The sequence below is a fragment of the Gobio gobio genome (genome assembly GCF_949357685.1).
Source record: "Gobio gobio genome assembly, chromosome: 9".
NCBI classification, from domain to species: Eukaryota; Metazoa; Chordata; class Actinopteri; order Cypriniformes; family Gobionidae; genus Gobio; species Gobio gobio.
The window spans coordinates 39,889,427-39,915,438 of NC_137115.1; the positions used below are offsets into that span (position 1 = coordinate 39,889,427).

Below are 26,012 nucleotides of genomic sequence, written 5' to 3' on the forward strand. Positions count from 1 at the left end.
TATACTTACCAAAATAATGTCAACTCACAATTTAGCTTTAAATAGAATATTTGATGTAATGTGCCCACTTAAACATTGACAAGCATCAGTCAGAAATGGCACCCACATCAGCAGCAGAAATACTGTGTTTTGCATGCAGATATGTTTACCCAGAAAGAACGGCACTATATGAAATAGAGACCAAATTAAAAATAGCCTATACAATTGAAGGAAATGTCTCCCTTCAAACCGTTTACAGTCTTCAACCCCGTCACATCATTCTCAACTATTCTTTTGGGGGAAAATGACAGTAGCCCCTCACTGCAGAACACGAGATCCAGGGGGCAGAGATGAGTAGGTTTAGGGATATGTAAAGTCAAAGTGGGAGGAGTTGGCTCTGGATCCAACCTCGCCCCCTGGATCTCGTGTTCTGCAGTGAGGACCATCTAAAAAAATGATAGCAATGATTACCACCTGACAGTTTAAGGACTAACAAAATAAAATTGTGATTTTAGTTAAACATCTAAATTGACTTTTTTTTCTTCTTCTTTTTCTTTTTTTAAATAAAGATACCACAGTCACACAATTTGTCTATTTTTAACTTCAGTCCCATAAAAATGTGATAATTATCATAAATGTTACATTTGTAGTTATTAAACTGTTATGGGGGACACCTGAATAGTAGAGACGTTGTTTTATAACACGTTTTGTGTAAATCCATTTTAAAACAATTCCATTTTGTCCGTTATATATATATATATATATATATATATATATATATATATATATATATATATATATATATATATATATATATATATATATATATATATATATATATATATATATATATATTCCCTTTAATTAGCTTTTTTATATATAATATGTATGCCAAATATACTCACTTTTTACTAACATTTGATTTCAGTCTTTGAATATTTGCTTTTTTGTTGTGTTATATATAAGTTTTAGTTATAGATTTTCCTTTTTAAAAAAATACATGTTTTGGATTGAGTAAAAAATGTGCTTTGAATAACATTACTTGAACAGACGGTTTCGTTTTGTTTTATTGTTCACACCTCAAGTGAGTGTCAGTTCAAAGCAAGGACCCCGAAATGTCAAACACATATTATAATATACGTAGTGTTTTCTTAGTTTATTTAAAACTATAATCACAGTAACTAAAATCGGCCTTTTATTTTGAAGCACAGTAATTACGTCATGGGAGGTTGTTGCGGTGATACGGTCAGTCAGACTCGCGCGATTGTTTTGGCAGGATGGCCGCCCATCTCAGTGACAGCAATCAGAGACCACTGCAGAATGCCATGAGACTTGTAAAAGTGGCCATTCAGCTGGATACCAGCAACAGACACAAGGTAAACGTTTAAATCTTTAAACCTGCCTTGTTTTGTCCAGATATGGCCATATTTAGCCAATAAGTTCAGGCGAGAGCGGCGACATTTATCAGCGTAAACATTGGTAGAAGCTGATGGTCATGGGAACCCCCAATGATTTTCCCCCCAAAAAACTGCGGGTCCAGTCGATCGTGTCCAAAATGTGAACTTTATTCTGTAGAGTACTGATACAGTCTTTAAAAGTAACGTAGGCTACTGATACTATCATATCAAGGGTGATTTGCATTGTTTACTTTTTGATATTAACTAAATCTAATTACCGATTTCCTTAAACACATGATTTTTAGAGTGTGTTTAACCATTCATCAGAGCTAGTTTGAGTTCATATTGTGAAAACACTCAGACAAATTGCAGATTTAGACAATACATCATAATACATCCTTCTCTTTTTGGAGGGTGGAAGTGGCTACTCGAGATACCCCAGAAGTTCAAAAGGGACATCTAGCAAAAACTTCAACTTAATAATATGGCACTGTGTTGCAGAACAGATCCAATAAAATCTTCCTGCCACACCCACTATGGTTATTTATTTCCCTTTTATAGGAGGCATACTGTGAATACTTAAGAAGTATCAACTACATCTCTCATACTCTGCTGGAAGATGCCGCATCTAAACGTAAGTTATTCACACTTCAAACCTGCGTTATGAGATTTCAGAAATGAGTGCTCCAATTACACATCCTCCAACACTTCTATTCAAAAGAGATGTGCTTTAACGGTTCTTTCACAATACTTTTTATTTCCTCTATGACAGTCATTGTCATGTGGTGTGAACCGGCTTCCTTCTTCAAGAAAGAATTTAAAGGAAGAGATGTATGTGCTTCATCATGACATGACATCACAGTGAATTTGATTGACAAGACAGTTCTTTTTGTGGTTTGAAATGTAATGTAACTCATGTGGAAAAGATTGCATTAAATGATTCTTAAAGCTCTATTAAGATAAGGCTAGATCGTCTCAGCTTTGTTCATGATTAGCTTTTCAGGGTCATGTAGAGTTAACCTGGTTGATGTTTTGATGTCACACCGCACTGACAGACACTTCGTCTGGTTTTGTCAGATCAGTGTGTTACCCCTGTCGGAGTCTGTTGGCATCTGTCAGAGCTTATTTTCGCAGAGTGAACATGCTGAGTCGGAATTAAAATGCCTGAGAAGTGACGTGCTGTAATCTGGTGACTGTTGCCGTTGGTCTGCGTCAGTCGGTGCAGTGTGAATTGGCCTTTAGAAATCCAACTTCAAATTGTCCCTTTAAAGTGCTTTATGTTCTGGATGAGCAATATGAAATATAAAGCGACAAGTATACACTGCCGTTCAAAGGTTGTTTCGATTTTTAATGTTTTAGAAGAAGTCTCTTATGCTCACCAAGGCTGCATTTATTTTATTAAAAATACAACAACAAAAAAACAGTTATATTGTGAAATATTATTAAAATGTAAAATAACTATTTTCTATTTGAATATATTTTAAAATGTAATTTATTCCTGTGATGGAATTTTCAGCATCATTACTCCAGTCTTCAGTGTCACATGATCCTTCAGAAATCATTCTAATATGATGATTTGCTGCTCAAGAATTAAAATTAAAACAAATATTTTTGGAAAGAACTTAAAGAAATGAATACATTTATTCAGCAAGTATTGATCTGATGTGACAGTAAATACATGTATAATGTTACAAAAGATTAAATGCTGTTCTTTTGAACTTTCTGTTCATCAAAGAAGCCTGAAAAAAAATGTACACTGTAATAATCTGATACAAAAAACTGATAATAATCATAAATGCTTCTTGAGCAGCAACTTATCATATTAGAAGGATTTCTGAAGGATCATGTGACACTGAAGACTGGAGTAATGATGCTGAAAATTCAGCTTTGTCATCAAATAAATAAATTACATTTTCAAATATATTCACATAGAAAACAGTTATTTTACATTTTAATAATATTTCACAATATTTTAGGTTTTTGTATTTTTTAGTCAAATAAATGCAGCGATGGTGAGCATAAGAGACTTCTTCTAAAAACATAAAAAAAATTACAGATCAAAAACTTTTGAACAGCAGTGTATAGAAATATATAATATTGGTAAAGACTTTATTATTAATATTGTTATGCACTTCCTCTTGCAGAAGAGGAAGAGATGGAGTCGGTGGAATTAGAGAAGATGGTGAAACTGGTTGAGCAATGTTTGGAGAGGGTCAAATCATGTATAATAAGGAAGCAAGAGTCCCCTACACCTGCCACTTCCTCCACCTCTGTGTTCGATCCCAAACAGACCACCATTCCACTTATTAATGCAATAAGTAATTGCAAAATTGCAGGTGAGCCTTTCATTTTTTTTATCCTGGTTTTCAATCAGGAGGTCTGTGAAAGTTGCAACTTCTAATTTATTTAACATATAAACATTTATTTAAAAGTTTTTTTTTTTTTTTTAAAGATTAGAATAATACAGATTTTTTTTAATGTTTTGTAAATAAGTCTTTTATGTTAACCAAGTCTGCATTTATTTGATAAAAATACAGTAAAATCAGTAATATTGTGAAATATTATTGCAACCTAAAATAACTGTTTTGCCATTTAATATATTTTAAAATATAATTTATTCCTGTGATGGCAAAGCTGGATTTTCAGCATCATTACTCCAGTCTTGTGTGTCACATGGTCCTTCAGAAATCATTCTAATATGCTGATTTGTGCTCAATTATTAGTAATGGTTCTTATTATTTTCACTGTTAGTGAGAATATATATATATATATATATATATATATATATATATATATATATATGTAGTCTTGCTCAAACGTTTACACACCCCTTGCAGAATCTGTGAAAATGTGAATCATTTTAACAAAATAAGAGAGATCATACAAAATGCATGTTTATTTATTTATTTATTATTATTTAGTACTGTCCTAAATAAGATATTTTACATAAAAGATGTTTACATATAATCCACAAAAAAAGCTGAATTTATAAAAATGACCCTGTTCAAAAGTTTATGAACCATTGATTCTGAATACTGTGTGTCTTTACCTGGATGATCCACAGCTGTTTTTTTGTTTTGTGATGGTTGTTCACGAGTCCCTTGTTTGTCAAGTTCTTCAGAAAAATCCTCCAGGTCCTGCACATTCTTGCATATTTGAACCCTTCCCAGTGTATGATTTTGAGATCCATCTTTTCATGCTGTGGACAATTGAAGGACTCAAACACAACTATTAAAAAAAGGTTCAAACATTCACAGATGCTCCAGAAGGAAACACGATGCATTAAGAGACGGGGGTGAAAACCTTTGAGCCGGTTTCATTTAGCACTGCCCTTTGGAAGCAATAGAAGATACTTACATGTTTAAATTAAGAACAATTTACCTTGATCTTCAAAATAAAATAAAAATTGTGTGTGTGTGTGTGTTTGTTTATATTATCCCCACAAGGATAGTATGGACAGCCAGCGGTCCCCACAATGTAAATGGATTCATAAACATACTAAATGATGTTTTTTTGAAAATGTAAAAATGCAGAATGTCTCCTGTGATGGGTAGGTTTAGGGGCAGGGCAAGTGTAGGGAGATAGAATGTACAGTATGTACGGTATAAAAGCCATTACGTCTATGGAAAATCCCCACAAAGAGAGTAAACCAGACGTGTGTGTGTGTGTGTGTGTGTGTGTGAGAGAGAGAGAGAGAGAGAGAGAGAGAGAGAGAGAGAGAGAGAGAGAGAGAGAGAGAGAGAGAGAGAGAGAGAGAGAGAGAGAGAGAGAGAGAGAGAGAGAGAGAGAGAGAGAGAGAGAGAGAGAGAGTGTGTGAGTGTGAAACAAATCTATTTCAAGTAAAGGCTGTTCTTTTGATCTTTTTATTAATCAAAGAAAAAAAAATTATCAGTTTCTACAAAAATGTTAAGCAGCAAAAACTGTTCCCAACAGTGAAATTAATAAGAAGCATTATTAATAATTGAGCAAAATTCATCATAATAGAATGATTTCTGAAGGATCATGTGACACTGAAGACTGGAGTAATGATGCTGAAAATTCAGCTTTGCCATCACAGGAATACATTTACATTTTAAAATATATTTAATTACAAAACAGTTATTTTAGGTTGTAATAATATTTCACAATATTAATGTTTTTACATTTTTTTTTGTCAAATAAATGCAGCCTTGGTGAGCATAAGAGACTTCCTCTTATTTTGTCAAAATTATTCACATTTTCACAGATACTACAAGGGGTGTGTAAACTTGTATACCTAATATTCCTGTATATGTAATATGACTGTATATACCTAATATTCCAAACTCCTCTTTCTGTAGAAATCCCGAATGCATTTGATCCAGGATTGGTTTCTGAGCCACAAAGTGAGGAAAAGCCCACCAGACATCGCAGAGTCCTCTCTGAGGGAGGGGTGGCAGGCTCCCCCTTTCTGCCACCTGAAGTCTTCCAGAAGTTTCAGACAGTTGAATCACAAGACAACAGGAAGTGAGTCAGTAAGCCATTGATAGTTTCATAAGCACTGTATACACAACAGCAGAATGTGGAGGAACTTACATAACGATGGGTACAGAGTCCCAATCATAGATATATATACGTATACATATCTATGGTCCCAATAGCCATTGATCGTTGAGTTCACATCCTGTTCCCAAAGATATAGAACAACATGTAATGCATGTAAGATAACAAACAAAAACAAGATATACTGTAAAAATAAACATTAGTATGATAACGTTAGTATTATACCGCATTCCAGGCAACCCATAACCCGTGTTCTTCCAACCTTCTACCCGTGAAAGTGCACTGGAACGGCAGTCAAACCTGTGACTTGCCACCCATGAACTCGTACTAGAACAATGTACTCCCAGTTGCGAGCTTTGACGTCACATAGCCTGTGAAACAACAATGGCAGCCCTTACGGATGCAGTGTTTAGGGAAGTCGTACAGGGTATTTTACAAATAACGTAAAATAAAAGGTATAACAGCTTCTACTGCCTTATGCACCGTTTTTTCTCCTCCGTTTCCCTCAAATAAGCAAGGAGTAAGCCCCTTTGGCAATAGAAATTATTGTAAATGAGCACGAGCCCCGTATGGTCCACCATGCTTTGTTTACATCTAGCTACCACAATTCCTTGCGCTCAGGCAGTTTGGCGTGACTTTGCCTGGAACGCTACAAAGTCGTGAGTTGTGGTTTGAAGTCGTGACTTACCAAGTCAAAAACCTTCCTGGAACGCAGCATTAAAGGGATAGTTCACCCAAAAATGAAAATTCTGTCATCATTTACTCACCCTCAAGTTGTTCCAAACCTGTATGAGTTTCTTTGTTCTGCTGAACACAAAAGAAGATATTTAGAAGAATGTTTGTAACAAAGCAGATAGAGCAACCATGGACTACCATAGCATTTTTTTCCCTACTATGGTAGTCAATGGTTGCTCTATCTGCTTTGTTACAAACATTCTTCTAAATATCTTCTTTTGTGTTCAGCAGAACAAAAAAAATTATTACAGGTTTGGAACAACCTGGAACAAGTTGGAACAACTTGAGGGTGAGTAAATGATGACAGAATTTTCATTTTTGGGTGAACTATCCCTTTAATATCGTAAATTGTCTCACCATATCAGAGCTCTACATTTATTATTAGTGTTACAATTCACTATAAAATTTCTCCATAATGAATGGTCCTGTTTTAAATACACTTGATCCTTCAAGAACATTATGCTTGGTTTTACAAGAATCAGAATAGACTCTGTAATATACTTGAAAGACATTCAAACAAAGATATTTTAGAAAGCAATAATTGTTTTTAATCTGGATGATGCCTCTGTAAGAGAAAGAGCCCAAGATATAAACGGCAAGCTTTTCCTTAATATTTCCAAAATTATTATAAATTGTATATTATAAAAAGATTATAATAAGATCATCCGCTATCCACAACCTTTAGTATTTGGTTGTTCATCACTGTCATTTTTCTGAATCATGGTTCACGTGGCTCATATTAGATATGCGCACTTCCTCTAGCCCCTAGCCCCTGACCCTGACAATTGATCTTTCAAGGCTATCAGTTTTACGATAAAGAACAAATCTATTCTGCATCCATATGAAGGAAGTTAATAGTACATCACGTTCTTTTAGTCACACTAAGAGCTGTCCCTAATGCACGGAATGTTCACAATTAATCGTTTTGGTAACACTTTACAGTAAGGTTTAATTTGCTAACATTAGTTAATGTATTAACTAACATGAACTAACCATGGGCAGTACATTTGTTACTGTATTTGTTAATCTTTGATAACATTAGTCAATAAAAATCCACTTGTTTATTGTTTGTCTGGTACTTCACAGTGCATTAACTAACAAATACAACTTTTTCTACAACCTGTAGAAGTGTAGTTCATTATTATTTCATTTTAAAGGGATAGTTAACCCAAATTTGAAAATTCTGTCATTTATTACCCACCCTTATGTCATTCCCAACCCGTAAGACCTTTGTTCATCTTCAAATCACAAATTAAGATTTTTTTTTAATGTAATCCGAGAGCTCTCAGGCCCCTCCATAGACAGCTATTTAATTAACACTTTCAAGGGCCAGAAAGGCCCTTAAAGGTACTCTAAGTGATGTCACGCGTTTTTTAGGCCAAAATTTTTTTTGTCACATACAGCAAACATCTCCTCGCTATCCGCTAGCTGCCTGTCCCCTGAACACACTGGACCACAAAGCACAACAAACAGTGCTCCAGCCAATAGCCGACAAGAATGATTTGGGGGTGGAATTCATTCTTGCCGGCTATTGGCTGGAGCACTGTTTGCTGTGCTTCGTGGTCCAGCCTGCACCAGTTTGTTTTTGTTGCAGTTTGTGGAGCTTAGGCGGACTGCAGAGACCGCATTTTTTAGCGGATAGCGAGGAGATGTTTGCTGTATTTGACAAAAAATGTTTTGGCCTAAAAAACGTGTGACATCGCTTAGAGCACCTTTAATGTTAATGTTTTTCATATTAATTTTTCATTTCCATGTGATTCCAGTGGTAATGAAGCGACGAGATACAAACAAACAAAAATAACGACTTTATTGAACAATTGCGTTCTAGCCTGTGTCAGTCTTCTACGCAGTTTACGTTGTAAATACAGTGCAGCTCTATCGAGTTCTACGGCAGCCGATGCTGTTCACGTGAGCGCCACAACGCATGCGTGGGAGCTGCACTGTATTTAAAACCTAAATACAAAAAGTATTCTCGTCGCTTCATAAAATTAAGGTTAAACCTAGGCATGTGCCGGTATCCAATTTTCATGTTGCGGTTAATTGCTGAAGCTTTTATCGCGGTATACGGTATTATCACGATATTGAAATTCGTTGCAAAAAAAGTGTTGTCATACTATAACAGGTTTAAAAACGTTCTTATAACAAAAAGAACCAAACATTTAAATACAATAAAGCAATACACAAAAATGTATAAAGTAAACAAATATTTAAAACAGATTAAAGTGCTAAAGAATTATAAAGAACAATAGGTAACACTTTACAATAAGGTCTCACAAGTTAATGCATTAACATTAACAAAGAGCGGATAGCTACATTTTTACAGTTATTATTCTTTGATAATGTTAGTTAAAAAAAGCAACTGTTAGTGTTAGCTCAGGTCCATTAAATAATACAGTTACAACTTTTGATTTTAATAATGTATTATTATTTTGCTGAAATGTGCATTTAACTAAGATTAATAAATGATTTAGAAGTATTTTTCATTGTCAGTTTGTTAATGAATGAACCAATGTTAAATAATAGAGCCTTATTGTAAAGTGTGTGACTGATCAGCAATCAGAACATATTCAAACAATATCTAGGGCGCATTCCTTTTTGAGGTATTGTTCATTTTAAACGGTTGATGGGTAAAGTATTCTTAATATGCATTCTAAAAATCGGAATCATTTGTAAGAAATAATTATTCACGGTATTTTGAAGTGCCCACGATAACAATATTGTGCATGTTCATTATTGCGATATATCGTATTATCGTATACCGGCACATGTCTAGTTGAACCACTGGAGTCACATGGACTGTTTTTACTACCTTGCTGGGCCTTGAAAGTGTTAATTAAATTGTTGTCTATGGAGGGGTCAGAGAGCTCTCGGATTTCTGTTCTGAAGATGAACAAAGGTCTTACGGGTTTGGAATGACATGAGGGTGAGTAATTAATGACAGAAATGTAATTTTTGGGTGAACTATCCCTTTAACTAATGAAACCGTATTTTAAAGTTTCACTGAAGTTTTTGTATGTGTATGACAGGGAATTAACACCTATTGAAGAAGCGTCGCGTCTGAACCAGAAACTTAAGGCTAATTATGAAGCACGACTGGCAAGACTTACCCCTGGTCAGGCCACACAAAAAACCTCATTGGTAAGTGTAGAAAATTAAATGTGAGATTGGATTTTTTTTTTTTTTTAATCTTATGAAAATTACTTGTGTAATACAATGTGTATGCTCTACTCTAGCAAATTAATAAATAAATACATGCATACATATATTCAGAAGTCCTAAAATAAAGTGCCTTAGTGCCTTCTTGAGTCCGATTCTTTCATTCTGATGTATTTTTTATATTTTATTTTCAATTATTTGGATTATATTCACCACCATTTTTTTCATATCTAAACAAATTATGAAACCTTTAAAAAATAAAATTAATAGAGGAATAATATGAATGAAATAGACCCAGGAAGGCAAGGAAAAATCTTTCATATTATATACAATTGCATGTGTCGGGTAAAAACGGACCTAATTTTGACCTCATTTTAGATGTTTACGCACATGACTTTATTTTGCGCATGCGTATGACACATCTGACGCCACACCTCTTGTTTTAAATGGCTTTGCGCGATTCACTCAACTCACATGTCCATGTGCTGCGACGCCTGCTGTGAATGGGATCCAGTCAGGCGTTCAGAGCAATAGATTGGACGCACACAGACAAAGACGATACATATTTCATTAGCGGTCGCTATCGTAGTTTTAATTATCAATAGCACAGTTACGTGCACCGTTAGTGCTTTTTTGAATTTGGGTGGCGGGTCAAACAAACTTTTTGTTGTCCTGCGGAACGCAAACATTGTGTGCTGGACAGTTTTCAAGAATGATCCGGAGAGGCAGAGAAACAACAATGGATCTCCGTTTATACTGGAAAAAAGTCAAGACATTCTGCAAGGTTCGTTTTGACATTTATTTATTTGACGTTTATTTATTCATTTACGTGGCGAGAAAAAAAAAAGAACGGATGCTCTTCAAAATAAGCGACTTAAAATGCATATTAAACCCTTCAATGGTTTGGACTGGAATTCGTATATTTAAATGCGTATTTGGTATGTATGTTAAAAAGCAGAATCTTTGTCATATGTGACCACAAACCAGTCATAAGGGTACTTAAAAAAAAATGTATTGAGATTTATACATCATCCAAAAGATTAATAAATAAGTTTTCCATTGATGTGTGGTTGGTTAGGGTGGGATATTTGAAAATCTGGAATCTTGAGGGTGCAAAAAAATATAAATATTGAGAAAATCACCTTTAAAGTTGTCCAAATGAAGTCCTTAGCAATGCATATTACTACTAATAATACATTTTTGATATATGAGTGGTGAGTATAATGACATTTTAAAATATTTTAAGTTTGAAAGTTTGGGTAATACTTCACAATAAGGTTTCATTAGTTAACTACGTTAGTTAACATGAACTAATAATGAACTTCTACAGCATTTATTCGTCTTTGTTAGTGTTCATTTTATCACTTACTGATACATTATTAAAATCAAAAGGTGTATTTGTTAACATCAGTTAATGCACTGAAGTATGAAGATGGAAAAATACACTAACATGTGTATTGCTAATGGTTGGTTCGTGTTAGTTAATACATTAATGTTAGCAAATTAAACCTTATTGTAAAGTGTTACCAAAAGTTGACATGTCATGCTGTGACATGGCCCAGCTAAAAGGGCCGTGTACTTTTGCATTCATTCCTTTTTTAACCATGGAGAGAAAAACAAAAAATGCTATTTAAATAAAAAACGTATCCACAAATTTTATGCGCACCAAAAAAATATTGACTTCTTTTCTGATTTTTTTTTTAAAGTAGGCCTACGGTTTACATCTTTATAAACCAAAAATGGTTCATAAAAATGTCAATTTACAAGTTGTTTGTCCCACTCTTTTCTAGAACCATGTCTCTGAATCCATGATAATAGCCTTGCCTACATGACTTGATTTTAAAACTGAAACATTGCAGAACACCTGTCCCAACATGGTGACGGGTGAGATTGCTCCCCTCTTGTTCCCGTTAAGTCAAATCTCACTCATGAAGGATCCGATACATGTCCAATAGAAATACAGTGACTATACTGACGTAATGCGGCTAAATGTACAAGACAGTGATATTGCAGGATCAAATTCAGTACACACCTTATTACTGTAATAAAGCATATACATAAGCTGATGAGCCCACAATGTGAACGCAATACCCTACACGTTAAGCGTTTTCCTAAAATAATAAATAAAACGGTGATAAAAGACCAATTTGTAGGCTATACACATTATTAATAAAGCGTAACTTGGTATTAGTCAATGTATTCTTTTCTTTTTTTAAGCATTTTAATGCCAGAGGAAAATGCATTAGATGTAGTTTTTAGCATCTGTGTATTAACGCAAAAACATATTAAAATTTTACATATTAAAAAAAACAAAAGTTGTACATAATTGGTTATTTTTAATAAAAAAATAATCATTTGTAAGGAAAATTTGCTTGTATCTGCTAATTCTATTAATCAATGTTAAAATAAAAAAGAAGAAACCGCATCTTCTATATTTCATTTCTGTTTTTAAAAAAATTACACAGACCTTAAAACTATTTTACTCTGCCTTTTGCTAATTCTGTATTATGCACAGCTTTTAAAAGTTTATTTATTTTAAAAGTTAATTTATTGATTCACTTCATTAATTTACTTCATTATTACTCTACACACTACTTTTGAAAGTTAAATCAATAAGGCAAAAGTGTGATATACAAATCACGCTTAATATACGTTTTCTCCTGTTCATTTGTTTTTAATTCACATGCACCTTGCACTTTTTGCACGATTCAATCTATATGAAAACTTTTTTTTGATAGACTTCTGTAGTCTGTATTGAATCCAGTGTGCGGCTAGCCACCTTCAGGCAAGAACTGATGGCCAGTTACAGGACATAAATAGTTGATTTGTTGTAAATTGCTATGGTGGATGTTCTTTCAAACTGTATAATTAGTTTGCTGTGAGTGTTTTAATTCCATCTGTTAAAGCTGCAGGGATGATGCTTTGTAACTTTTATGCACTGTCATGTAACTTTCTTCTATTAGTAAATGTCAATAAACAAAGATGAAACTGAAATTATTACTTTATAATGATGGTCTTCTATTTCTTTTTCTTAATACAGACTCTCTCACTTCAGAGGCAAATGATGGAGAATCTGATAATAGCCAAAGCCAGACAAGATGCAGTATCCTTTTCCTGGGCCATGACTATTAAAGTCACCATGAATTCAAAACGTACAATTCTTGTTTGTTTTTTTTATGGAATATTGCAGTGTTTATTATGAATTATCCATGCAAATTTAAGTTGTGCTTTTGTAATCTTCAGTCAAAATAACTTCCCCTCCCCTTTGCAACAACATCTCTTCTCTGATAATGTGTTGATTGCATTTTTTCCCCCTCATTTTAAAATCAGTTTCACTTAAATATACGTCACAATAGGAAAGAAAAGACAATCGCAACTTCCGTTTCATGCCAACTTGTTTGGTCTGGTTTTAAACAATACGTTTAAATGCTGTTAAAAATAATAATAATTGAGATTCTGGTGGGTGTTTTTGGATTGGATTGTTTTTGCGATTTTAAGATCCATTTCTTTCCATCAATAATTTCTGTCAATGTTGTAGAGGTTAACACAAGTTTGTAAGTTTAGCAAAGGATTTTTGATGTAATAAATGTTTGACCTGTATCAAGAAGAAAAATTTACATTAGGAACGTCAATACCTCTTTGACCTTTGATACTTGCAATTTAATTTTTAAAAAGTCTCCAAATTAACCTAATTTCAACAATTTACTGAAAGTTTAAAGGACTACCTCATTTATACTAGAATTTGTACTCAAAACCAAACTTTGTGCTTGTTGAAAGATTGTGTTAATCAATGTGCTGTGAGCAAGGTTTGCTTCTACTGATTTTTCTAATTGTGGGAATTTTTCAAACTGTTGGGAGTTTTCCTGAGCGCTTGCAGCTTCAAAGGAAGATGGAGGAGAGGAGACTTCGACTGCAGGAAGAAGCCAACAGGTGAGCAGGTTTTAAACCTGGGCCAGATGGATATTCATAACTTTAAGTTGCACAGCGAGTATTATGAGTTTTGCCAATTGCATGTTTGTTTCTTGCGGTGTTGTGCGTGACACAATGCATAAGAATGACAGGAATTATGTAAAGAGTCTGAGCACCTTTAAAGGGATAGTTCACCCAAAATTGAAAATAAAGTCAGTAATTACTCACCCTCATGTTGTTCCAACCATGTAAGACCTTCGTTCATCTTCGGAACATAATTTAGTATATTTTTGATGAAATCTGAGAGCTGTCTCACTCCTCCATAGGCTTTCAGAGGGAATGAAACTTGATGGCCCAGAATAGTAAGTAAAAACGTCATTTAAGGAGTCCAAATGACTACAGTGGCTCTGTATTAAGTCTATCATGCGACGAAAATACTTTTTGAGCGGAAAAACAACAAAAATAATGACTTTATCCCACTATTATTGTTGTTCAATTTGAGCCTCTGACGAGAGTTCGCAGGAGTGCCACGACGCATGCGCGAGAACTGAGATTACGGCGTTCTTCTTCTACTACTACTTGTTACTGGCTGCTCACTCTTTCAGTAGTAGAAGAAGAACGCCGTAATCTCAGTTCTCGCGCATGCGTCGTGGCACTCCCGCGAACTCTCGTCAGAGGCTCAAATTGAACAACAATAATAGTGGGATAAAGTCGTTATTTTTGTTGTTTTTCCGCTCAAAAAGTATTTTCGTCGCATGATAGACTTAATACAGAGCCACTGTAGTCATTTGGACTCCTTAAAGGGTTAGTTCACCCAAAAATGAAAATTCTGTCATTAATTACTCACCCTCATGTCGTTGGACACCCGTAAGACCTCCGTTCATATTCGGAACACAAATGAAGATATTTTAGTTGAAAGCTGATGCTGAGAAAGGCTTCACACAGGCCTCCATTGGCATTCAGTACATTGACACTTCCAAGATCCATGAAAGGCACTTAAAACGTCGTTACAAAGTCTATCTCACCACAGTGGCTCTACAATAATCATACAATGCGACGACAATAGTTTTTGTGCGCAAAAAAAAATCAAAATAACACCTTTATCCAACTTGTTCTTGTCTTCCGTGTATGCCTCCACGACGCATGCGCGAGAATATGACGCAGATCCGGCGTTCGGACACATGACCCAGAAGCGATTTGTTTACGAGCAGAGGAAGACGCGCGTGTCTAAGCTGTTGGATTCTACATTGATCGTGCTTTAGGTCTCGGCGTAGTGCTCAAAATGGGGCTTAAGTGTGTATTTCATCGATTCCCGAACACCGGCGCTACGTCATATTCTCGCGCATGCGTCGTGGAGGCACACACGGAAGTCGAGAACAAGTTGGATAAAGGTGTTATTTTGATTTTTTTTGCGCACAAAAACTATTGTCGTCGCATTGTATGATTATTGTAGAGCCACTGTGGTGAGAGAGACTTTGTAACAACGTTTTAAGTGCCTTTCATGGATCTTGGAAGTGTCAATGTACTGAATGCCAATGGAGGCCTGTGTGAAGCCTTTCTCAGCATCAGCTTTCAACTAAAATATCTTCATTTGTGTTCCGAATATGAACGGAGGTCTTACGGGTGTCCAACGACATGAGGGTGAGTAATTAATGACAGAATTTTCATTTTTGGGTGAACTAACCCTTTAAATGACGTTTTTACTTACTATTCTGGGCCATCAAGTTTCATTCCCTCTGAAAGCTTATGGAGGAGTGAGACAGCTCTCAGATTTCATCAAAAATATACTAAATTATGTTCCGAAGATGAACGAAGGTCTTACATGGTTGGAACAACATGAGGGTGAGTAATTACTGACTTTATTTTCAATTTTGGGTGAACTATCCCTTTAAACCATTTAATGCTCAATGTTTTTTTAGAATTATACTCTGTGTTAATTTATGTGCATGAAATTGCATTTTTGCAGGAGGTTTGCAACCTGTGGGACCATTACACCGGAGGAACAAGAGCAGAGAGTTCTGTATGCAAGTGTGCTTGAATACGAGCATGATCATGTAAGTATATTTATATTGTAGCATTGATTTTTGGATATTTTAATGTATATTTGTGGATTGGTAAAGTGAACTGGTAAACCTACAATGCTGTTCAAAAGTTTGGGGATGGTAAGATTTTTCTAAGAAGTCTCTTATGCTCATCAAGGCTGCATTTACAGTAAAAACAGTAACATTGTGAAATATTATTTATAATAACTGTTTTCTATATTACTATATTTTAAAATTAATGCCGGGCAATCAATTTAATCACGATTAATCTTATCCGAAATAAAAGTTTGTGTTTGCATGTGTGTGTGTGTGTGTGTGTGTGTGTGTGTACTGTGTATAATTATGTATATAATATATATAAATACACACACACATGCATGTATATATTTAAGTACACATTTTATATTTGTATATAAAATATTTGTATATCAGATGAATGTGTATATACATGCAAATATTTATTAAATAAATACTTGAAGGAGTGTATGTGTGTATAATTATATATACACACAAACTTTTATTTTGGATGCGATTAATCGATTGCCCACTATTTGAAATTGAATGCATTCCTGTAGTGGAAAAGCAAAATTTTTAGCAGCCATTACTCCAGTCTTCAGTGCCACATGATCCTTAATAGAAATAGAAATATGCTGATTTGGTGCTCAAGAAATGTTTCTTTATAACCGCTGAAAACAGCTGCTTAATATTTTTGTGGAAACCTTGATTACCCCCCCCCCCCCCCCCCCCCCCCCAGGATTCTTTGATGAACAAAAGTTAATCAAAGAACAGCATCCTTGCTGACCCCAAACTTTTGAAATTTCTTCCTAATTGAGTAGGCATAAATAATGGTTTCATTGGTTTAATAATAGGAATGGCCCAAAATTTGGAAAGCTAATCTGAAAAAGAGTCCAAATGATCCGACACTGGTTTCAGGTCTTATCTCCTGTCTTCTCAGGTAGGTTTGTGGTGTCAGATCATCTGTAAAAAGAAATGAGTGTTTCTTCTGTATCTAATGTCACCTGTTTTTTGTCTTTCTCGATCCCAGCTACCCAGATCACCCAGTCATGAAGCTGCTGAAGAGGCTTCAGTATCGTGTGTATAACAGACTGTATCCTATCGTGAGCCAGTGTGCTCCTCTGGACACAGTGCCTGGTCACTCGCTACCCTTAAAGCCCTCCCGCAGCGCCCAGAGTCTGCTCCTGTTCGACAGTCATATATCTCCACAGCAGCAGCAGAGCCCACTCAAATCTGCTCCGACACACAGCTTGTCTGATGCCTCCATCTCTCTTTCCCCATCTCACGACCTCAACACAGCTCTGGTCTCCACAGATAGGGAGAACTCTTTCGAGGATCTGGAGAAGTTTCTTACTCAGCTGGACTGGGTTCCTTCTCACAGTGATGATATAGACTCTGATCTGATCTTTGACACGCACATGGACCTAGAGTCTCATATTCATGATCTTGAGGAGCGTGCACTGAAGGGACATTTGAAGGCCATCGTCAAAGATATCCACAATGCTATTGGTAAATAAATGTTTGTTCTTGTTCTTGTGTGATTGAGGCCTTAGTTGTGACTAGATATGTGCAACATGTGAGTTCAGCGTTCGTAGAAATCCCCTGTTATAGCCAGTAGGATCTGTAGGGTTGTATCATGCGTTTCATACTGCGTCATGGTGTAAACAACGGCAGAGTGTCATAATCCACCATAAACGTGCTCGTCAAAGGTCCTTTTATGAAATGAACTAGTTGGCTGATTCTCTGCGGTAAATCGATTTGTCTTTGTGTGAAACAGATCGCCTCCTGTCTCTGTGTCTTCTGTCTTTTGAATGTCTGAACACTGCCAGCTCTAAGGACCAATGTGTGGCCAGCATAGAGGAAGTCTTCTTCACCCCTATTTGGCGCCCTCTGTTGGCACTCTTTAGGTAGGTACAAATTAAGTGTTTTTCACAAATGTACACCACTTTTCAAAATTTCTCTAATGCCCAGCAAAGCTGCATTTATTTGATCAGAAATAGTAATGGTGGGAAATATTATAACAATGATAAAATAACTAATTTATTCATGTGATGGCAAAGCTGAATTTTTAGCAGACATGACTCCAGTCTATGCTGATTTTAAAAACCATTTAATATCTTTGTGGAAACTGATAACTTTGTCCAGAATTCTTTGAACAGAAGGTGTTTTAGTTTGTTTGTTTGTTTGTTTGTTTTTTAGAATCTATTGTAACATTATAAATGTCTTTACTGTAACAATAGATCAATTTAATGCATCCTTGCTAAATAAAAGTATTCATTTGTTAAAAAAACTGACTAAATATATTCTAAAACTTTTTATTTTGATTTCTTAAATCGTTAATTAAATTGTGTATACAAACACTACATTTCTATACTTTTATAATATAGAAAAATATATATTTTTTTAGGTTTAAGAATGGGGTTCAAGTTAGGGTGCGGGTGGGCCTAGGGCTGCGTTTAAGTCCATGTTTTTTGGACCAACTGCACTGGAATCCGCAATGGATATTAATCCATATTAATTTGTTTTACACACCATTCTATAGACCTGTATGTATGCATGCTTGGGCTGTTGGATAAAATATTAAAAAAGAGACTAAATGAAAATAACAATACAATAAATTTTAACAGTGTTAAAAAAAGGCAGCTTAAGGTAGCTACAAGTATTATGTGGTTAAATGTCAAAATGTGTAGGGTGGGGGGTAAATTTAAGAGCGATCTGCTATGACATCACAATCATGTTGCATTCTGGTCTATAGATTTGTCTGAAGTTTACATATTGAGTAGATTCGCTCCCTTGGTCAAAATCGAGGGGTCGAGGGTCTGTCCAAATAAACCTCCCTCACCCACTTCACAAAGTTTAACGCACTTCAAAATGGCGGCGGAGATTCCCCCGAGGGGAAGTGCTTAGGAAAGTTTGCGAATGTGTGTCTAAAAGTAGAGTTAAACATAGCCTAGCTCCACCGAATAGGTCCAGAGATGGGGAACTGGACGTCAAGCTCCACTCACTGGCTCTGCAGTGAGCATCCTCTCCTTTTGGTGGCAGAGACTGCAGTCACGTTGAATCATTCTATGATTTATCTAGACATTGAGCAGTAGATGGCACCATTAAGCTTAAAATCAATCTTAACTTGTCAATTTGTATAATAGACACTGTTCTTTAGTTATAGCATGGCTGAAAATCTAAATTTTTCCCTTACAACTGCTCCCAAAAAAAGCACTTAGTTATCAAAACACTTTAATGGCTGCTTTATGGTTTAGTTAATTGCATATAAATATAAATGTTTCTTTTGACTCTTTAGGAAGGTGAATCGGGAACGGGAGCTGGCTGTTGAGAGCAGCATGCGTCTTCATCATAATGTTTCACCTGGTGATGTTGGTGTAGCATCCAAATTGTTCCCTAGAGACCCAGCTGTGCTGCACGGTTCCTACCCATACGAGTCAGCGGTTCAGGAGTTGAAGCTTCTGTGTAGAGACTATTGTCCTCAAAAGAAACTTGAGTGTATTGGTAAGATCTCTGAGACCACAACCATTTCAGTGTGGTTTACCTTTAATGTCAGTGCCTAAACAGAATTACAAAAACACAATTTTCAAATTGTTTAACAAACACTCTCTCTATCTGGTCTGACAGATAGTCCCAGCCTTTTTTAGCGGAAATTGGCCTACAAATTGCTGTTTTCTAGTTTTGCTGTATGTTAAACCAGGGTTAGGTGAAAAGTATTGTAAGGTTCACAAAATGAAAAGTCAAAAAAGTCATAATTTCTACTTGTATACATCTTATATTTGACTTTTTTAATCTCATAATTGAGTATTCATCTCATAAATAAGAATTGTCTATTTTGACTTCATCATAAATGACTTTGTCACAATAATGACTTTTAATGTCATAATGGAAAGAAAAATCTAAATTATTAGTTGAAATTTAGTTATAATTATGAAATTTACATAAGTCAAATTTAGACTCATATTTGATTTTAAAAATTCATAAATCATGAGTAATAAAAATGGTCTAATTTCGTAATTTCGACTTATGTGCCACAAATGGGCTTCCATGCTTTTGTTCATAATTTGTACATGTTTTATATATTATATATTATAAATGTATATTTCTACCCCTAAACGGTGCATATTAATACCTTATGGGTCCATATTAGCATTAATATGCATCCTTAAGGTACTAATATGCACCGTTTAGGGGAAGAAATATACATTTATAATATATTTTCAAAAGATGTACAAAACATACAATTTTCTGACTGCAGTTGTTTTTTCATTGCAGTGAGAACTCTACGAATTATCTGTGGCTGTGCTGAAGAGTACTGCCTCCTGCAAGAAAATGGCCTGCCACCCAAATCGGCAGCAATGTGAGTATACACAAGGTCATAAAATGTTGTGTTACTGTCTGTGAGGCTTTGTCTCTTTCTCTGTCCTTTTCAAAAAAGTACTAATAAAGAAGGAACTTTATGTTGGAGTTCAGAGTCCTTTAAGAACAATAATCTGGTTGTCCGCTGGCCTTGTGTCAGACTTCATCAGACCACACGGAGGCCAAAGCTCAGCAGGGGTCCCGTCTTGACCCTCTGGCCCCCGCGGGGCGCTCGGAGCTGACTTCCTCTTTAAGTGGGTCGCCCTGTCTGGACTGTCAGATTTTGGGCTTGATGCACTTTGAGAGAGTCTGAATGTAGAACTGCTTAGGTCAAGTAAAATGTATCTAGTTATTCTAACCAAAAGGGAGCTTTATCTATTCCAGATAAATGCTTGTGACTCTGTGCATGTTCTAACGTGATGCTAGTTTATAAGATGTTCTCACAGCTCCTGGCAAATAAATTGGGGCCACCGATTGCTTGTTTTTGAAAAATCTTTTGGTTTCGCACCATAAACGGGTGTGTTCAACCAGAGTCATCATTTCCTGATGACACACATTTTCTTATTCAGGTTTATCAGAGTGAGTGTACTTGGCTCAGATTGGCTCTGTGGAAAATCTCCCACAGACCTCAGTGCCTGCTCCACTCTCTTGGAAAACATCTTAAATTTTTTCCTGTCTCAGCTGCGATCTCGAGAGTAAAAGTGCGAGCTCACGCCAGTGTCCTGCATAGGAGAAAACTGTGCTGGGATGTTGTGTGGGCTGTTACGATGTCTGTAACCTCTTGGCCCCGCCACACCCATCAAAACAAGGTTGCCTGTTCATTTTTCTCTTGATTACTTAGGAAATATGAGTAGAATAAACACTTGCCTCATATCTACATGTGTCTCTTTGCATCACCGCTTGCAGAGCGGAGGCTCGCTGATGACGCAAATGTTCAGCGGTTTGGCACCCCATGACAACAGCTGATGTAGATGCTTGTTTCTAGAGCACTGTCTGCATCTCTTATACAATGACATCTAGTTTTGTCGTTCCTAACCCGTAAGACCTTCGTTCATCTTCGGAACACAAATGAAGATATTTTTGATGAAATCCGAGAGCTCTCTGACCCCTCCATAGACAACAATTTAATTAACACTTCCAAGACCCAGAAAGGCAGTATAAACATTGATAAAATAGTCCATGTGACTCCAGTGGTTCAACCTTCATTTTATGAAGCGATGAGAGTATTTTTTGGGCGCACAAACAAACAAAAAGGACTTTATTCAACAATTTCGTTCTAGCCTGTGTCAGTCTCCAACGCAGTTTCCGTTGTAAATACAGCACACGCATGCGTCCTGGTGCTCACGTGAACGGCATCGGCTGCCGTAACTCGAAAGTGCTGCACGGAAACTGTGTAGGAGACTGACACAGGCTAGAAAGAAATTGTTGAAAAAAGTGATTTTTGTTTGGGGGTTTTTCGCCCAAAAAGTATTCTCATTGCTTCATAAAATTAAAGGGGTCATAGAATGGTACATGTACTTTTACAAGTTGATTATACGGAAATGTGTGTTGGCAGTGCCTGTACACAACCATCCTATATTGATAAAAATACATCCAGTGTTTTTTTTTAATCTCCTTATATATTTTCCCCTGTCTCAAATCGAGCCGTCCGACCGTGTGACGTTACACGGTGTACGCCCCTCCTAAGATTGTTGATTGACAGCAGCGTTTCAACACAGACCCGCCCTGAGCGAGCTGTCATCAGTCCGCCATTGTTGATACTCTGGAGCAGAATGGCGTCTAAGCGATTGTGGTGTTGTGTTGTTGGGTGTAATAACAAACACAGCAGTCATTTTGATGTTCCTAAATCCGAACCGCTGAAGACCCAGTGGCTGCAGTGCTGAGTTTTGTTTTAGAAGGGAATATTCCCCCCGATCAACGTCAATGTTTGCGCGAATCATTTCTCAGCAGACTGCTTTATAAACGAGCGTCAGTATAAAGCAGGTTTTGCTAATAAGCTGCTCTTGAAAAAAGGATCGTGTTCCTGCTGCACCTCAGGAAGATCGAAGATGTGAGTGTAACGTTTTATTAACCTTTATATTAATCTTTGCAAATCGCTTGCACGCTTCACGATGAATGAGGCTAAAGTTTACAGGGTAAGTTACATTACGGCATGCTTTCTGTTTATGACGTTCTCATAATCCCACGTTTATAATGAACAACGCGTTATGTTTGTTATTACAAACTGTGTACTCGGGTGAGAAAGTTAACGTGGTAACACTACACTAAGCTTACTTTTGTACATGGTTTATAACGGTGTCTGTTACTGATTAAGAAGTAATGTAAAAAAAAACAATCTTATAACATAACATCAATCTGTCAATGAACTAACACATCAGTAAACACATAGCAACTACGCTACTCTGCCAGTACAAAGATAGATCAAAGTGACATGACGTTAACCAACCATTCAGAAATGTCCTGTTCGAACTTCGATGGGTTCGTCATCTGTTCCTGGTCCGACTCCGGTTCAAAATGATAAGGTTGCTCAGATGTGTCCTCAGAGACTCCCGTTGCCATTATTTCTCGAAAATATACCCTCAAATGTTGTCAAGGCAACACTCCACGTGTGTTGTGGTGTTGTGTCGGGTCGAACCGAACGCCCCACAGAGCAGAGGGGGCGGGGTGAGCAAAGCTCATTATCATTTAAAGTCACATACACTAAAATGACTTGCTAAAAACTGAGCTGGTTTTGACCAGGTAAATTGAGTGTTTTCTTACAATACTAATGAGAATTTTTAATTAAAGTATATTACAAACTTTTCATTTAGACACTAAAGAATCATATTAACTTGCACAAAAATGTCATTCTATGACCCCTTTAAGGTTGAACCACTGGAGTCACATAGACTATCTTAACTATGTTATGCTTGCTGTAGACAAACAGCTAGCCTACTCATAAAGCAAGCAGCATGAACAGAGTTTGCACTTGATATACTTGATATCTCCAAAATGTTTACCATTTACTTTTTTTTTTTTTCTCAAAGCTAAGCATAACAAATAACGTAACAAGCTGTGAGCTGTCAGTGAGTAACTTGTGTGGGTGTGTGCGTGATGCACAGCACTACTGCTTTCAGAGCTGCACGCTTTCACTGACTTGCGTAATTTAAATCTCTCACAGTCATATTTATAGCTCCTAACTTAATAAAACAAGATGTTACTATGATGAATGATTACCTTAGAATGTAGATCTGTATGTGCGATGTACTTTATCTGAATTAAATACAAACACATCTCTCGCTTTTTCTCACGTCCCAGCAATTAACCTACTCCTCCGTGTGCCATATAGGTTGCCAACACCTGGTTTAAATTAATTTCACCAAAGAAGAACTTTTTTAAAAGCAGCCTACTTCGTGTTATGATGTCATCGCGCTTGCGAGAATTAGAATAATTGTAGTGTGACGATCGGGTGTGGATATGTAAATCAGAGAAAATCATAGATGCGGGTGGATGATTTTTTTAAAACAGCAGATTCGGGTAACGTTAGAGTTGATCCACGCATCTCTACAGTCTATGGAGGGCCATGAGAGCTCTTGGATTTCATCAAAAATATCTTAATTCGTGTTCTGAAGATGAACGAAGGTCTTACGGGTTCGGAACGACATGAGGGTGACTAAGTAATGACAGAATTTACATTTTTGGGTGAACTATCCCTTTAAGAATGAACATTTTGCTTGTGTGTAATTTGTAGAAAATGTAGCAACTGGTGCAGATTCTGTTATACTGTAGGTTTTGAATTGATCATAATGTGTATAATTTTAATTGATCATCATGTGTATAATTTGTATAATAATAATTTAAATGTTAAATTAATGTTACATTTATATCATTTTATATAATTATTAAATTGTTTTATAGGTGTATTTGAGAATTTAATTTTATCATTTTTGTTTTGTTTTATATCATTTACTATTTTCTGTTGTTATTTTATTAACTATTGTTATATAATTGTGATTTTGATCAAAGATTTTGGTGACACTGTCCACCCCTAATATTCGTATGTGTGCTTGTTCTTACCAGAACAATGGACCATTGCTTTCTGAACCCAACGGCTTTGGTTCTTTAGCATTATTTGGGTGTTTTCCATTCCGTGCTTGAACATCGGTTTAAAAATGATTACGCTGTAAAGGCATCAGCGATCCGAATGGATGTGTTTCATTGTGAGACTTGCCCTGATTTTGCCCCGGTAGCACAGCCAAGGCACATTCTGCCTTTGTTTTGCTTTTAAGTTTGTGTTTGGTTGTGAGGGAGAATGAATGTCCTCATGCATGCATGAACATGAACAATTTAGCCATTCTCACCCTTTTTTTTCGGTTGTTTTGTCCCATTGTCTCTCCTTTCTCCCACTCTTTCTTCTCCTCCTTTCTTGGTTACATTCACTCACACTCAAATTTATATTGCTGTTTCCTTTCTGCACATCAGGCATTTCATATGTCTATCCTTTGTCTTATTTTGTCTTTTAAGGACAAGAGTGGGCATATTAGTATTAATTTCATCTTTCATGCCGTTCAATCATTGGCTAACTGTTAAATTTCAATAGCCCCTATATTTTGGCTTTACATTTTTTCTGAAGTTCACATCACCAAACTCTTCAGCTGCTCAGATCATGCCGTAATTTAACAAACAGGCTTGAACAAGCTAATGTCCGCGTCATCCCAGCACACCTTCACGGTGAATGAGCGTCATTTTGATGGCAGCAGAAGCAATTTTGAAACCGAGATGAGGATGGTATGTAGAGCTATTCTCACCTGTATGAAACGTATCAGGTGTCCTGCAGTCCGGCAGGAAAGGGGACACCCAGCTACTTTCTCACGCAAGCGTCCCTTCATCACATAAATTATGGGGTTTCTGTGTTCTGTTAATGCTAATAAATAGTTTGTCCTGCAGAGAAATGTCATTGGATTTATTTGTTAATTTCTCCCATTTTGTCTCTCTCAGAGGTGCAGATGACCTGTTGCCCATCCTGGCATTCGTGGTATTACGCAGTGACATGCCACAGCTGGTGTCTGAATGTGCTGCGTTGGAAGAGTTCATCCATGAGGGGTGCGTACTCCATATCAAATGCCATGTAATTTAACTGTTCTCCACAAAGTAACAGTATTCATGAACTGAAAATGAACATAGATTGCTGTACCACAAGGAATTGTGTAGACCGGAGAGGAAATGTTCGCGCACTCTGCGCATGCTCTTCCCAGCAGGCCATGTCTAATGACCTTCTTCAGGCAGATAAGATCGAATAGGCAAATGTAAAGTCAATCTTTATTACTTGCTATTGATCTCATATGCTACTGGTCGCCAGTGTCACATGATACTTCTATTACCTAAAATTGTCAATTAATGCAGATTGTCTGTCATTTTTACTACTTTGAGGAATGATAGAGGATGGAGCAAGATTTTGGTTTACAAACTATAACATTACACCAGTAATTCACATTAGTTCTCGGCTAATGTATGCATGCACTTTTATTGATACAGTTCCAACATGTGCACCGCAATAAATTAGAAATATCCACATCAGTTTGTTGATGGACATGCACTTGTTAATGCTGATGGTGAGGCTTTACAGTTACAACATCTCATAATGTAGGACAAACTGAGTAAAAACTTGCACTGAGAAATGTCCTGCTCAAGTTGTCCTTGCAATGGAGGTTCAGGTTGAATAACTAATTCATCCAATGTTCCATGATCAGACTCGTGCTCAAATTGAAATGATGTATACAATCGCTTGGGATTTAGGAAGCCTCCAGGGCTGAAATTCAGTTGCGGTAATGGGTGTTTGGTTTCCGATACGCTGTAAGCGGTTGACCAATCACAACAGACTGGGCCATCTGATCGATCAGAGCGGTGTAGCTCTCGGAAA

At 36.3% G+C, this 26,012-nt stretch overlaps 1 protein-coding gene across 5 annotated transcripts in view; it reads left to right on the forward strand.

The window, feature by feature from the left end:
- Nucleotides 1-1,224: 1,224 nt before the first annotated feature.
- vps9d1 (VPS9 domain containing 1) overlaps nt 1,225-26,012 on the forward strand; it is a 31,051-nt gene continuing 6,263 nt past the window's right edge. For 2 of the 5 annotated variants that reach the window (XM_079825257.1, XM_079825256.1), the window contains exons 1-14: nt 1,234-1,355; nt 1,938-2,010; nt 3,521-3,712; nt 5,696-5,861; nt 9,659-9,770; nt 12,829-12,891; nt 13,666-13,718; nt 15,664-15,751; nt 16,609-16,694; nt 16,785-17,263; nt 17,532-17,661; nt 19,053-19,258; nt 20,030-20,114; nt 25,091-25,195. In XM_079825257.1, coding sequence (XP_079681383.1) covers nt 1,257-1,355; nt 1,938-2,010; nt 3,521-3,712; nt 5,696-5,861; nt 9,659-9,770; nt 12,829-12,891; nt 13,666-13,718; nt 15,664-15,751; nt 16,609-16,694; nt 16,785-17,263; nt 17,532-17,661; nt 19,053-19,258; nt 20,030-20,114; nt 25,091-25,195 — 1,937 coding nt within the window. In that variant the 5' untranslated portion in view covers nt 1,234-1,256. Of the gene's footprint in view, nt 1,356-1,937; nt 2,011-3,520; nt 3,713-5,695; nt 5,866-9,658; nt 9,771-12,828; nt 12,892-13,665; nt 13,719-15,663; nt 15,752-16,608; nt 16,695-16,784; nt 17,264-17,531; nt 17,662-19,052; nt 19,259-20,029; nt 20,115-25,090; nt 25,196-26,012 lie in introns of all 5 variants that reach the window. The other 3 variants (XM_079825260.1, XM_079825259.1, XM_079825258.1) reach the window with 3 other exon arrangements.